The following is a 15,413-nucleotide window of genomic DNA, read 5'->3' on the forward strand; positions in this document are numbered from 1 at the left end:
GATAATTATTTTATCTTGTAAAATAAGCGGAGAAGAGTAGTGCAACCAGCCACGTGTGGCACAATCAGTCATATTCCGCATATCTACTTCAACCCTTTTCACTTCGAACCTAATCTCGCCCATCGTTACCCTATCGTTACCATTGTCTTTCTCGCAACAGACCATTCTAGGATACAAAGTCTTCCATCGTCGCGTGCTTCTATCTGCGCGCCGTAACATGCATGTTCCGTCGTGGCTACCACGGATGCACCTCAACGGCCGCGCCAGCGCATGAGCTCAGCTTAAGTCACCAAGACTTGAATCCGCTCCAAGACTCCTTCGTTGCATGGTTCCCGAAATCGCGAAAGTTTCCCAATCCACCAAAGAAAGCCCTCACCGCAACAACCTTGCCTGGGATGTTCCCTCCCGAGAACCACGAGTCTTTCACTTCGCTCATAAGATTCCCTTAGGCTGTCGCTCTGCACTTTTTGATCCACTCATCTTCGGCTTCGACTGTAGCTTCCACAATGGCGTTGGTGCCCTAGACTTCCTAACGGCTTCCGCTTGCTCGATAGCATTCGTAATCACCTCAATACTGGCTTCTATTGCGGGCACCACGTTTGCGACTGCTCCCAACAGGCCATTGACCATGAACATGTTGGGGAAGCCTGCGGCAAAGGCACCAATGTAAGACCGTGGGCCATCTGCCCACGAGTCTCGAAGTAACCTGCCACGACTGCGAATGTCTGCCTTCATGAGATTGCCGTCGATGGCATCGAACCCGGTTGCAAGGATGATGACGTCGAGCTCATAGACTGTTCCATCGTCGGTGCGAATCCCAACAGGAGTGATTTCGGCGATCGGAGTCCTTCTCAAATCCACAACCTCCACGTTGTCTCGATTGTGCATCTCGTAGTAGCCATCCATGCAAATAGGACGACGAGCAAAGAGCTCATTCGGAATCAACTTTTGCGCCTTTTTCGGGTCCTTGACCGTCCGACGGATTTTGTCACAGATGAAGCGACAGACCTCCTCATTTGCTTCTCTGTTCGTTCCAATGTCGCAAAAATGCTCCGCCAGGAACCTCATCCTATTTCCGTTACTCCAAGAGTCTTGCAAAAGCTGCTCGCGGCGTGTGGGATCGACGGAAAAGAAAGGAATAGGGGACTCGGTAAAGCCAAAGCCCATGAAAGAGTTCTGGTCCTGGTCCCAGATCACATCATAGTTCTCATTGACCCACTCCCTATGCTTCACGGTGACTTCCCTGTCGTTGCTGGGTACCACGTACTGTGGGTGGCGGAAGAAGCCTGTCAGTGACAATACTTTAGGCGCGATGGTGGTCATGATCTGGACTCCGCTCGCGCCGCAGCCCACAACACCGACGCGCTTGTCAGTGACATTGAGGGTGTCAGGCCAGTGAGACGAGTGCACGAGGACCCCGCCAAATGAGGATGCCCCTGGGATGCTGGGTCGATGTGCCTTGCTCAGATCACCCATGGCAGAAATGAAATAGGGTGCAGAGTATGTCTCTCCCGTGTTTGTCTTAATTTCCCAGGTGGCGGCATCGTCGTCCCAGGCGGCCGATAATAATTCCGTGTTGAACTGCATTTGCTTGCGGAGGCCGTGCTTTTCGACGAAATGCTCCAGGTAAGCAAGAATTTCAGGCTGTCGCAGGTACCGACGGGTCCAGGGATAAGATTGCAAGTCTTCCTTGTCCCAGAAAAGTCGGTACACGAAGCTTTCAGGATCGCTGGTGGCACCGGGATAAATGTTGGAGCGCCATGTTCCTCCCACATCGTGGAGTGAGTCGATTAGCTTGATAGACAGGCCAAGGTTGCGCAAGGCATAAGCTTGGCCAATTCCGGCAAACCCACCACCGACGATGAGGGCATCAATGGTCACGCTGCTGCTGTTGGTTGAAGCTTGCTTGATGATTTGAGTATAAGTTGGTAGAGTGAATTGGAGTATAAGTTGGTACTGAATCGTAGGTAACGTACTATAGATAGGAAAGCCTAGTTGAAACGATTCGGACAGTCAAAGAACATATTAAATAGCTATTAACACGCGGTAGTCCACATAAGCTGCCCGCAATGCATTTTCCTTCGGATATTTCATTTCATGGGCTTGGCTGTGCCTCGGGAGTCGACAAGGACTGTTGCCACGCGGCTCGGCATCCATTATAGTCGCGGATAAGAGTTAGCTAAGAGCTCGGCTCGGCTCCGAGGTAGCCCAGCGTTTGTTATTACCGCTACTAATGACCCTGAATTACCTCTTGAGGTTTACGTTGAAGGGCCATCAACAGCTGAGCTGCATCATGGCTGTCCGAGCCATGACAGAGTCCCACCGCATGTCCACCTGCTTAGTTGAATAGCTTGACTGGGTCTCGGCTATATCCGGAGGCTCTTATTGGAGGCTTGTGTTCGACGTGCTTGGCGCATTCCGGCTTCGGTATTTGCGGACACTGCCCTTTCGGCATTTTCGGCCCCACAATCGGTCAATTCGGTGACCGATCAGAACCTCCCACCGAATGATTCTACCTCTTCATTTTGTCGTCGTGACACGTCATGCTGGACTTGTATTGACAGCTGACTTGTATCGATAGCCATGGCAGATTAGTCGCAGACAGGTTCGGTAAAGAGACATAGGCGACCGCCACTTGCCTGCGAGCAGTGCCGCCAACGCAAGATTCGCTGCGACCGTGGTTTTCCCTGCGGTCACTGCTAGAAGGTGCCTGCTTTGAGATGCACATACACACCTAGGCAAGTGCTAGCGTATTGGCCCAAAGCGGAAGCAAATCTCAGCGGGCCGTCCTCGCCCACCCGACTGCCAGCGAGGCACGCCGCCACAGGAGATGCTGCTAATGCCATTTTGTCACTTGCAAATTCCTCAAATCGCCTGGAAGAGTCACTAGCGCACCGCAACGAAAGTGCGATATACGATGGATGGGGCTGTCAAGTCTGCCACCAGGTGTTTGCAGGAGTTGAGAGCCGTGGCCAGACGAGAAGGTGTAGAGATGAGCGATCAGAGCGATCAGTCGGGCACATTAGATGACAACCAAGCAGATTTCACGGGTTGGATAGAAGATTGGACGTGGGATGATTTAGAACCGTTTTCATTACCTCTTTGGGCCCAGAACTCTTAGTGCCTACTACTTGTACTAGACTTTTTAGGGTAAAATACATTATTTTATTTTTAATATAGTAGTATTTAGCCAGACTTTATATATAACTTGGAGTATTCATCCTTTATATAGATACTTAAGAAAAACTTTGAATTATAAGTTCTATAAAGATATAATACTGCTATTAGTAGGGAATAGGTTGACCGTGTGGAAATAGCTTCCACCTTGCCAGCCAATCGCGCGACCGCGGACCTGTTTCAGCTAACAAGTGAGCCAGGTAGCGGCAGGAGTACCCATTGTCAAGGCTGAAATGGGACGGGCACATCCCACGATATATCATAGTGAGTCAGGCATGACGACGAACCGGGTGCCGGACTCGTGACAGTCCTCCTAATTGCTAGCTGCCTTAGCGCCGGCGGCGTCGGCAAGGTCTGCGAGAGGCTCTGTGAGAGGCAGGCTTTGTGCCTTTGTAAAAAGCTCCACGGGAGACTTCGCGAGAGGCTCTCGTTGGAGGTCAATTTCTCAATTGTCGTGTTGTTTTTACTGGCTAATTCCAACGCCAAATTCTAACGCTAATGGAGCACGAATAGCGGCTTCTAATTAGCTGTGTGCGTGTACGGCATTTAATAACGTTTACCAAAACACATCCTACATTTAGAGGCACTCACTAGAATGAGCTTCTTTGCAAAAGTTTTTGTTTAGCTTATTAGTCACTAAACGCACTAGACAGAGTTTACTTGACAGAATAAAACGGAAGAAACAGCCACAACTCAGAAGCTCAGCTCACTACTGTACTCTTCATTTTACGCACTTTTATGGCCACTGCCCGTTTCTTGCGCCTCTGCACACCATGGCCTTCCCGTTACGGAATGGCTGTGCGAATAGCCTATCCTTTAACTACCTCAATGGCTCTGTATACGACCGCCCACTATTAGACCAGCTCGTGCTATCAGCGCAAGTGGAGAAAATCCAGGGGATTTGTGCTCCTAATTGTGGCCCGGCAAGCCCGGTTGGCTTAACGGCACATTGGCCTTCCTATTGAGGAAAGAGGCTATGCGCTATTGGTAGTTTGATACAGACCTCACCTGGGAATAGACCAGCGAGCACCAGTAAGTGAGTAAGCTGGCAGCACTTGATGCGGAGTATAAGATGGCATGGTCGGTCGCATGCTATACTGGCTGGTGCGCCTCAATTGCTTTGACCGCAGTTGCTGCACAAGAGAAGTCTTCGCCATGCGCTTCACCACCTCCGTCGTTGCTGCTACGGCGGTCCTCACCACCGCAAATGCTGCCGCTACGCCTGCCAAGTGCAATGCCGACAATTGTCTACGTGCCCTCCGTGCCACGCAGGTCCCTAGCCGTGTCGAGTCCGCCAGAGCCTTTTGCTCGTCTTACACGGCTGCTGGCGCCACGAATGTGCCTGTTCCGACGTACGCCGCCAGCGGCTGCCAGGACAATCAGAATGGCAAGATGAACGAGCGCATCTCGAGCGCCTGCGCTTGTCTCCCATCTGCCACCAGCACCACCACCGCTGCTCCCACCAAGACCGCCGAGCCTTGCGCCTTGGCAAGCGCCGACTGGGCCAGCCGCGTTTCCGCCAGTCCCAGTAAGTTTCGTTGCGCCGCAATGCCGCAATTGGGCTTTAGCAGGCGTCTCGGGCTCTGACCTTTGCAAGACCGCTAATGGCCCGTTAGACGCTGTCCCCTCCATTGCCGCCTCCCTCGCCCACGACTGCCTCCAATCGGTGCCTTTCAACAAGGAGCGTGCCGCCGGCATCTTGAAGGCGCTGGAGCCATACCTTGACTGGCAGAGTGACGCGGCCTATCTCAAGGACCCCCCCACAGACTACGAATACTCCCCTTATGACTTGTTCGCGGGATTCAAGGAGGTAATGAGCAAGGTGGATGCGGGCAAGTACTCTGGCGAGTACGAGTTCCAGAAGGACATCCAGCAAAAGATTTACTTTCCTGGCGTCGATGGCCACTTTTGGCTGACGGCCGACTCCATGAGCGTCTTCAGCTTCCGCTCTCCTCGTGGTGTTGTCTCCTACAGCGAGGACGGCGTAGCTCTCCCCGTCATTAAGATTCTTGGTAAGCTGCTCCCTCGCCACATCATCATTCCTGTGCTAACACCATGAAGAGGATTATAACCTTGACTCCGAGGCTGCCTCCGTCCTTCTGACCATAAACGGACAAGACGCCTCCGAGTTCATCGAGGAGCTCGCCAGGAGCGGCACCTACAGCCAGGACGTCGACACTGCCTACAACACCTTCTTCTACCAGGCCAGTCGTGCACCATTCGCCCTCAAGGGCCAGTTTGGCAGCGCTGCTCGCTCCAGCCCCCTCTACCGTGGCCCCGACATCACATTTGGCTTCGCCAATGGAACAAGCACCACCCTTCCTATGCCTGCCCGCGTAAACGGCAACCTGGCCGGTGTGACCGACGGCGCTTCCTTCTACCAAAAGTTCTGCCAGCCTCTCCCCCCTGCCCCTCCCTCTCAGCCGGACCCGAACGATCCTGAACCCCCTCTGACCGGCTACCCCAAGCCCGTTGTCCGCACCAACGACAACGTGGTCACCGGCTACTACCTCCAAGGTGCGGGTGTTGACAACGTCGCTGTCTTGGCCCTGAACAGCTTCGAGCCTAAGAGCACCGTCGAATTCCAGTCCGTCATCCAAGACTTCCTGGCTGGCGCGGCGCAGGCTGGCAAGACGAAGCTTGTCATTGATTTGCAAGGAAACGGTGGTGGTTATATTGCCCTCGGCTATGAGCTGTTTAAGCAGGTTTTCCCCGACATCCACGAGGATGGCTTTTCCCGCTGGAAGGAGTCTGACGGCTTCGTCGCCCTCGCCAAGACCATCAGCGATAAGCTGGAGGGCTTCGACCCAGCCAATAGCAATGATTCCGACTTGATCAACGTCCAGCAGTCAGAGCTGAACTGGCGCTACGACGTCAACACGACCTTTGGCAACTTTGTCTCTTACAATGACAAGTTTGCGCCTCACGTTTACAAGAACACTCCCTACTCCAACCTCATGGCCTGGAACTGGTCCGACCCTCTGACTACCGCCAACGCTACTTTTGGTATTGGTATCGACATCACCGGCTACCGGTCTCGCAAGAATGCTACCAAGTACTACAACGCCGAGGATGTCATTCTCCTGTACGATGGCGACTGCGCTTCCACTTGCTCCATTACCTCTGAGCTCTTCCGGCTCAATGCTGGCGTAAAGTCCGTTGTTTTTGGTGGCCGCCCCCGGGCCGGTCCTCAACAGACTATTGGTGGTGTCAAAGGATCTCAGGTCTACAAGTACAGCGACATTTTGTGGTTTACCTCTAGGGCCAGCAACTGGACTGACGACGCTGCCACCAAGGCTATCCTCGCCAAGTACACCGACATCACTCCTTTCCGTATTGCTGGTTCTGTCAATGTCCGCGACCAGATAGTCCGCGACCACCTTGACGACGGCACCCCCTCCCAATTTGTCGCCGAATACGCCGACTGTCGCCGCTTTTGGACCAAACCCATGATTGACGACATTCAGGAGGTCTGGAAGGCTGCTGCCCAGTCTGGGTTTCACAACGCCGACTGCAACTGGGGCGGCATCAAACGCACCAGCAGCGCTCAGAGCTTTGCTCAATCCCGCCCTGTTCCTGGCTCTGCTCCCACCTTCATCTCGCATACTGTTGATAAGACATCCAACCCAGAAGTGCAGGATATTGCCTGGCGCGCGCACCACCTCGTTGAGGCGCCTAAGCTGGAGGGTTAAGCTGGTGGTCTAATGCTGCAGTAGCTATTTGTTACCTCGCGCTAGAGGTTGGATCATGTTAATTTAAACGGTACATTTTTTATTTTTATAATTACATATACATTTTGGTCACTTTATGAGTTTAAGGACACGAGCGCTCACTGGATCCGAAGGGGAACAAGCGCAAGCCTAGTGCTGTTACTTAAGCGCATCTCCTCTGAGTAGCCTGTTCTGTGCTTAGTATATCACACAATCCCTTGCTAACACTGTCTGAAAACTTTGAGATTTGCGCTGGCAAGCTGTTTTTTGTAGCCAAAATCGTCGACGTCCAACAACATGTCAGCGGGGGCTGCACCATAGGCGCCGTCGTTCTCGCCCCCAGCGACGACGACGACGACACAAACGAGACAAGCACCGCGGAAACAAACGGAGATGCCACTACTAATGGCAAGCACATGATGATTCCATTCCAAAACGAGTACCTATATGCGGCTCTGTGTGACGCCACGGGGTCTAAGGAATCGAAGCAGGTGGTATGCACCGTGCCCGACTTCATCTCCATCCTCGGCCAAGACGGCGAGGCGATTGGCTCGCAGGACCTGCGCTATGGTCTTCGAGTCAGTGTGATTGCGCTGCCAGCGCATCCCTTGTGGAAAACGGGAAAAGCACTGGCGATTGGGGGACCGGAGGGCTTTGGGCTGGACATGGAGCCGGTGTATGTTGGGGAGGCATATGAGGAGCCGAGAAGCGTCATCAAGGAATTTGGTTCATCAGTCTAGAAGGATAGCTTACATTATCTAGTTAACCTACTTTTGAGAGTCAATTTCTTCCACAGCCTTCGAATAATCCCCAGAACCGTCAGCCTTGACAATCGTGGCCGTCACTTGAAACACTTTGCACCTAGTCCTGTTAGCCACGCTGGGCTTGTACGGCGGTCACACCGAATCCGTCTCCGTGTCCGTCTCTAGGACGGCTAAGCCTTGGCCCGCCCTCACCTCATCACCTGGTGCTATGAGCAGCGCTGTTATAGTTCCGGAGGCCGGGGAGTCGACGCCTAGAAAATACTTCATCATCTCAATCTCGCCCAGCTCTTCGTCCACTTCAATGCGGTCGCCAACGTGCTTTGTAAAGCGGTCCATTCTTCCATTGCTACCGTCATAGTTGACCGCCTCTGGGGGCACCCTGATGGTAATTCTTTTAGCCCATGTCGTAGACAGATGGAACTTCCTAGCTTGCTGGGTGAGACGAAGTAGCAGCTGCCGATGGAGGTTCTGTCTAGGTGCCCATAAAGTCGGGCTTCTACCAGCACGGGCGACAACCCGAAAAGGCTGGTTCATCATGGCTTTGCTAGCAATGGCAGGCGAGAGAGTCATCAGGAAGCTTATAGGCTCGCGAGAAGTGACAAGGAACGTTTGTCGCGGAGTGAGGCGTAAGTCCAAGAGAGGGCGACCCGTGCGATCAACTTTTCTGCACAAGGCGCAATCCTCGCTTAGTATCGGTATGGCTATGAGATCGGCTAGTCGAGGTTGTTGAGATGCATCGGTGGCATCACGATTTCAATAATGCTAAGAGAAACTTGTGAATGTGGACGTTTGGTTAGATGGGCATGCGAGAATGTAATCACCTCCCTGAGAAGGTATGCCTGATTGCTCGGGCTGCCGTGAGTACCGAAACGCTTGACCTGATGTGAACGGTTCGCGAGAGGCACCTGAGCTGAGAAATTAACCCCTAGGCGCATGCCCTAATAGCAAATGAACAAATGATAACTAACCTTTGGTTCCTTAGCCTTGTTTAATTCGTGAGTGGTTTACAAAGGAGAAAGTGCTAACGAGGACATCTTGCTACCCTTCTAACTAGATAACCCAGCTACCAACAAGGAACTGCGCTATATTCAAGCCCTAGGCAGCCTAGATATCCCTATGTGCTCAGATATCCAGCGGCAAGTTTAACCAAGCCAGCGGCCCATTGCTACACCAATCTCCTATTGTAAAACCCGTCCATCACCAACATATTTCCAGATAGCTGGTCCTGCGTCGTATTATGAGGCTCAGCCGCTGCTGCCGCCGCGGTCATTCTACGACCATTACACCCAATCTGCCTTAGCCAGCCTGCTCCAGCACTATATTAGCACTAGTAAATATAGCCTAAGAATAGGACTTATAGCTAGTGGCTACAATACTATCTCTTGTATATTTCGTCTAGGTCTTTTCTATAGTTAGATGTCTACTCTTATTTCGATTTGCTTCTTAACGTACCTATGCCATATTCCATGATATAGCGCTTGATGGCGTCTCTTTACGACACAACCTGCTTACTCAACTCATTTATCTGACTCTAAACGCCAGACATCGCTCTCGATTCCGCCGCGCGCGCCAGCGCCCACTGTGCAATGTGAAATCGACTTAGCTCGTTAACGAGCATCATGTCGAATGGCGTCGTCGTTGTGCCCTCCTCCTTATAGCCGCCCACAGTCAAGCGGTGCGTGTTACAGTGCCTAAAGAGTAAGCCCTATAGCTACTACGTGTAGCCGTAGTAGTTAAAGTAGACGGGCTTATCTAACGTGAAAAGCTCTATAAACCCATCCCACATTAGTGTATATGGGTGCTACGATTCTAGGGTAAGGATGAGCAAGTCAGTCACGTTAATAACCCGCACGTATAGATCCAGCGCCATCTAGCCTAATAACTCCACTACTCTAATAACTTTAAAGGTTACCTTAACGCTAATGCCTATAAGGACGACGTCGGGTACGCCACCACCCACAGATGACGATAACGTAAAGTCCTAGACAGACACGCCGCGCCGGTAGTGCTCCGCCGCCTCAGCTGGGGAAAGATAGACGGCGGTAGGCTGCTTAGAGCTAATAATAAGATTCACCTTACTAGTAGAGTGGAGGCAGTAGTTAATAGTAGAGAGGAAGCAGTTAGTGTTAGGCGGGAGGTAGACACACGTAGTGTCAGCCTTAAGGCTAAGTATAGTGCTAATAAAGGACGGCTACTAGTGTGAGAAGCTATTATACTCCTACTAGGCCTAGGTACTCGTCTTAATATAGTTAATAGACGTAAGGGCGCCACGCTAGCGGACACTACGTATAACCTTACTAAACTTAGTATACTACACTATTATAGTGTGTATAATACTAAGGAAGGACTTATAGCTAGGGAAGAGCGCTGTCCGCCCCGTTAGGGTGTAGCCCTATATAAAGCCCTAGTAATAGTGCTTAGAGAGGATCTTAATCACGCGGCCACTATAGCCGCGTGAGTACTAGTCCTACTAGAAGTCACGCCTGGATGTATTAAGGATTATATTAAGCTTATTACTCTCTAGCTTGTCTAGGGAAAATATATAAAAGGATATTAGTGTTATAAATACACTAAGGTGCTATAGATAAGGGGTAGGGCGGCCTAATAAAGTAACTATAGGGCGCTTATAAGGGTGTAAAAGTAAAGGACTAATTATATAACTAGATTACTAGGGATTATAGTAATCTAGTACTAATCTAGACTTACTAGGATTATAGAGTAAGTTAGTAATCTAAGTATATAGTAGAGGATAGGATAGATATATAAAGAAAGGGATCTTTAATAGATAATTAGACTAAATCTCTACTAATTAATCTAAAGAATAATTTAATTATTAAAAGTAACCTTTTAATATAACTTATATTATAATACTACTTATTTATACTTTATTATATATTTAATTACTGAATTTTATTTTAGAAATAGATTTACTATAGATTAAAGAAGAGTTACTATTATATTTTAATTAGTACTATTTAATAAGTTACTTTAAAACCTTAAATAGTTAACCTTAATAATATCTACTATTAATAATAATACTATTAACTTAGAGTAGATTATTATTTAACTTACTAAGTAGGTTAATAACCTTATAGAAAAACTTAATAAACTCTAGGTCTTAAATACTATTAGAGTTATTACTTTCTTTAAGTTCTTTAAATCTAATCTATTTAATAGAGTTAAAAGAAATATATAAACCTTTTTAACTTAAACTAAAGTATACTTATATATTAATAATACTATTAAGAAGCCTAAAGTTTAGAATAAAAGTACTTTATATAAAAAACCTATTTATAGAAAAAGTATTAAAATAATAAAAACTAACTTAATAAGATTGTTTTAATAAAAAAGAATTTAAAGAATAAATAATTAAAATCTTTAGTAATTATAATAAGTTTAAAAAAAAACATAAAACTATATTTAAAAATCTTAATAAAGAATAAATAATAATTTATAAGCTTAAATAGTTAAAATAAATAGACTTTATATAGTATTATATAAAAGAGTTCTATTATATTATAATATAGTTTATTTAAAATAATAATAATTAAATAAAAGAATACTTTATAAAAAAGTATTAAGCCTTAAAGAAATAATAAAAGTCTATAAGAAAATAAAAGAAACTTAATATAATAAACTATAAAAATATACTTATTTATAATATTAATATAGTTAATAATAAAGAATACTTTTTTAATACTAATAAATAGGCTTATTATAATAAACCTATATTAAATAAATTAAAAAACTAGAATATAAAAAAAGAAAAAGGACTTAAAGTCTTTATTTATAATAATATTAGTTTAATACTAAAAGATATATATATAAATCTATAGTCTATAGAATTTATTTAGGCCTAATAGAATTTAATATTATAAATAAAGAAAAGACTAAAACTTATTATAATTATAATAAAAAAGAATACTTTATAAAAAAGTATTAAGCCTTAAAGAAATAATAAAAGTCTATAAGAAAATAAAAGAAACTTAATATAATAAACTATAAAAATATACTTATTTATAATATTAATATAGTTAATAATAAAGAATACTTTTTTAATACTAATAAATAGGCTTATTATAATAAACCTATATTAAATAAAGACTAGAACTTTAGTATATAGTTAATACTTAAAGAAAAAGATTAAAAATATAAAATCTAACTATTAGTTTATATATTTATACTAATTATAGACTTTATTTAAAAACTAATTTTTATTATTAAATAATTAAAAGAAAATATACTTTAGAACTTATTCTTTAGAAAAGTAAAGAAAATGATTATATTAAAAATAAAAACCTATATACTATTTATACTATAACCTTATAATATAAGGATAAAAAAAACTATATAATAAAAAAAGACTTACTTAGGTTAAGTTTAATTAATATAAAGAGTAAGGAACTAGACTATATTTTAGCTCTTATAGAATAATTAAAAGATTATTATTAATATAAGTATTAAAAAGAATATATAAAAAAAAGAATAGACTAATATTAATAGAATAAATAGTTATTAAAATAAGTAATTAAAGAAAATACTAAAGAATTAAGAAATAATAACTATTATTATTATTAAGATTAATTTATTAATAAGGATTTAATAAGTCTTTATATACTATAAATATTAATAATACTATATACTTTATAATTAATATTCTTATAAAAAAAAGACTAATTTAAATAATAATTAATAGTAAAGTATAAAGAAACTATATTTTATTAAATCTTATTAATAAATTATAATTACTTTAGAAGAAGAAATATAAACCCTATTAACTAATAAATATAAAAAGAGAAGTTATTAAGTATAACTATAGAGTAGTAAATTAAAAAACTATATAACTTCTTATATTTATTTAAAGTATAGATTATACTCTCTCTTTAGATATTATAAAGATTTTAAAATATAATATTATATTAAGGATACTCTAGTTATAAATAAGTAATAAATATTATTAACTTATAATTATAAAAAAAAGAAGTTATTAAGTATAATTATAGAATAGTAAATTAAGAAACTATATAGCTTTTTATATTTATTTAAAATATAAACTATACTCTTTCTTTAAATATTATAAAGATTTTAAAATATAATATTATATTAAAAATACTCTAATTATAAATAAATAATCCTTAAGTTAATTAAAGAGTAAATTAACTTTAGTAGGATTTATTAGGATATAATTATAGAAAAAAGAGTAATTAATAAAAAGTACCTTTTTTAAATTATAATTAGTCTTAAAGACTATATATAATTATTAAAGAATCTAAAGTTAATATAATAAAGATTCTTAAAGAATACTTAAAGTATAATAAGCTATTTATTAGAGAGTTAAAAATAGAACTACTAGAGTATTTATACTAGGACTATAAGATTAAACTCTAGTTTAATAAAGAACTAAAGTTCTATAAAGTATATCCTTAGAGCCCTATATAGGACTAAGTACTTAAAGAGTATATAAAGGAAATAATATAAAAAGAATATATATAACTATTAGAGTCCTTAGTAGGATACTTAATCCTAAAGGTACTTAAGAAAAATAGAAAACTATAAGTATATATTAACTATTAGTAACTAAATAAGATTATAATTAAAAACTAATATTTATTACTATTTATTACTAAAATATATAATAAAGCTAATAAAGTTAAATAGTTTATTATACTTAACTTAAAAGGAGTCTATAATCTAATATAAGTAAAAGAAGACTAAGAGTAAATAATAGCCTTTTAAACTACTAAAGAATACTATAATATAATAGTAGCTCTTCTCTAATCTATAGTAAATTTATTTCTAAGGAAGTAAGTTAGTAAAAGTATATAATAGAGTATAAATAAATAGTATTATAGTTTAAGTTATATTAGGAGATTACTCTTAATAGTAGAACTATTACTTAGTAGATTAATTAATAAAGATCTAGTCTAACTATCTACTAAAAATCCACTTCTTTATATATCTATTCTATCCTCTATTATATTACTTAGATTACTTAGTTTACTTTATAATCCTAATAATCCTAGATTAATACTAGATTACTATAATCCCTTAGTAATCTAGTTATATAAATTACTATAATCCTTAGTAATCTAGTTATATAACTAGTTCCTTTATTCTTATACTCTTATAAATACTTTATAGTAACTTCTTTAGGCCGCCCTACCCTTTATCTATAGTACTTTAATATATTTATAATATTATTCCCTCTCTCTATTAGCTTTATCCTTAAAATCTATAGTTTTTATCTTATAAGTTCTTTTTCCTCCTATATTCTCTTTTATTATAATACTTAACTAAGTATTTAAGTTTAATTCTAATAAAACTAAATAGTATTCTAAGTTTACTATTATTATTAAAGAATTTAGTATTATCATTATACTTTATTCTTTTTATAATTTAAAGAAGTTTCCTTATAAAATAATAAAGAGTGTTTTTTACTATAAAAAGTGTGTTTATTAAGACTATTTATATAATAGTTTAAGTATTATCTTTTAATTAAATAATTTTTAAATCTTAATATTTATATTAAAAGAAAGAAGAGACTACTACTCTCTTATAATATCTTTAATAGGAGTCCTTTAAGTCTCTAACTAAACTAGACTATCTATATAAAAAATATAAGTCTTTTATAACTTATAGTTCTATTATAGTTAGTTATAGTCTTTAGTTACTTAATAAACTAAATAAGTTAAAATAGACTTTATTAGAAGCTACTATTTAAGTATAGTCCTTAGATTATATTAATATAATTAATTAGAATACTATATTATTAGATCCTTTTTTATTACTAGAAGTAGACTTATTTAAGTAGAGTAGTACTAGTTAAACTACTTAAGTAGGTTTAAATAGTTTATAAGGTTTTTATATATTTTCTAAATTTAAGTATTCTTTGTATTTAATAAAATAATAATAATTCCTTTTTATACTTTATATTTTTAAATATCTCTTTAACTTTATACTTATTTATACTTTTAATAATAATATCTATAGTAAGTATAGTATCTTTTAGTACTTTCTTTAATAGTAAAATATAAAAAGTAAAGTATATTTTTATTCTTTTAAGTAATAATAGTTTATAGTTAGTATTTAATATTTTTTATTTAATAAGTTATAATCTAATCCTTTTTTAGTTAAGTCTATTACTAAGTTATTTTATTTTAATATTTTTATAAGTAAAATAAACTTTATCTCCTCTCTCTAAGATTAGTACTAGTAATATCTTTTTATCTATATAGTATTTTATTTAATTCTATAAAAATATCTATTCTATTTATAAGTAGTTCTATATTTTTATAATTATTAGTATATATACTATAACTACTAGTATATTTATATTCTATATTATATATATTTTAATTATAAGGTTATATTTATAATTTATTATAAAAAGTAATATATTATATTTTTATTTTCTAAACTATTTATAGTCTATTATATAAGTAATAACTATTCTATTTAATTATTTTATTAGTAGTTTATATAACTTTATAAATACTATTTAAGTATTTAATTCTAGATTTTAGTTTATTTATCTATTTATAAATAGAATACTATTAATAGGTTCTATTTAACCTTTATAATTCTATAAAGTATTTTAGAAGTTAAATATAAATAGTTCTTTAAATCTATTATTAACTTTCTAAGTACTCTATATTATATAGTAATTATTTACTATACTCTTTTTAATAGTAGTATAGATTATAGCTTTCTATAAAGTCTATATTATATTACTTTATTTTATTATAGATATTATATTTTTAAT

The 15,413-nt window shown here is 39.7% G+C and overlaps 2 protein-coding genes across 2 annotated transcripts; one reads left to right on the forward strand and one right to left on the reverse strand.

The window, feature by feature from the left end:
• Positions 1–432: 432 nt before the first annotated feature.
• ISF_09898 (Flavin monooxygenase-like protein) lies at positions 433–2,846 on the reverse strand (the record flags this gene model as incomplete). The annotated part of the gene is made up of 2 exons (XM_018853498.1): positions 433–1,975; positions 2,731–2,846. 2 exons carry the CDS (start codon positions 2,844–2,846, stop codon positions 433–435), a joined length of 1,659 nt encoding a protein of 552 aa, XP_018699315.1.
• Positions 2,847–4,332: 1,486 nt separating this feature from the next.
• Positions 4,333–7,627, forward strand: ISF_09899 (pyridine nucleotide-disulfide oxidoreductase family protein; the record flags this gene model as incomplete). Its single annotated transcript, XM_018853499.1, has 4 exons — positions 4,333–4,705; positions 4,794–5,189; positions 5,239–6,864; positions 7,161–7,627. 4 exons carry the CDS (start codon positions 4,333–4,335, stop codon positions 7,625–7,627), a joined length of 2,862 nt encoding a protein of 953 aa, XP_018699316.1.
• Between the last annotated feature and the right edge of the window lie 7,786 nt (positions 7,628–15,413).

The sequence above is a fragment of the Cordyceps fumosorosea genome (assembly GCF_001636725.1).
Source record: "Cordyceps fumosorosea ARSEF 2679 chromosome Unknown scaffold_94, whole genome shotgun sequence".
In the NCBI taxonomy this organism is placed as follows: Eukaryota; Fungi; Ascomycota; class Sordariomycetes; order Hypocreales; family Cordycipitaceae; genus Cordyceps; species Cordyceps fumosorosea.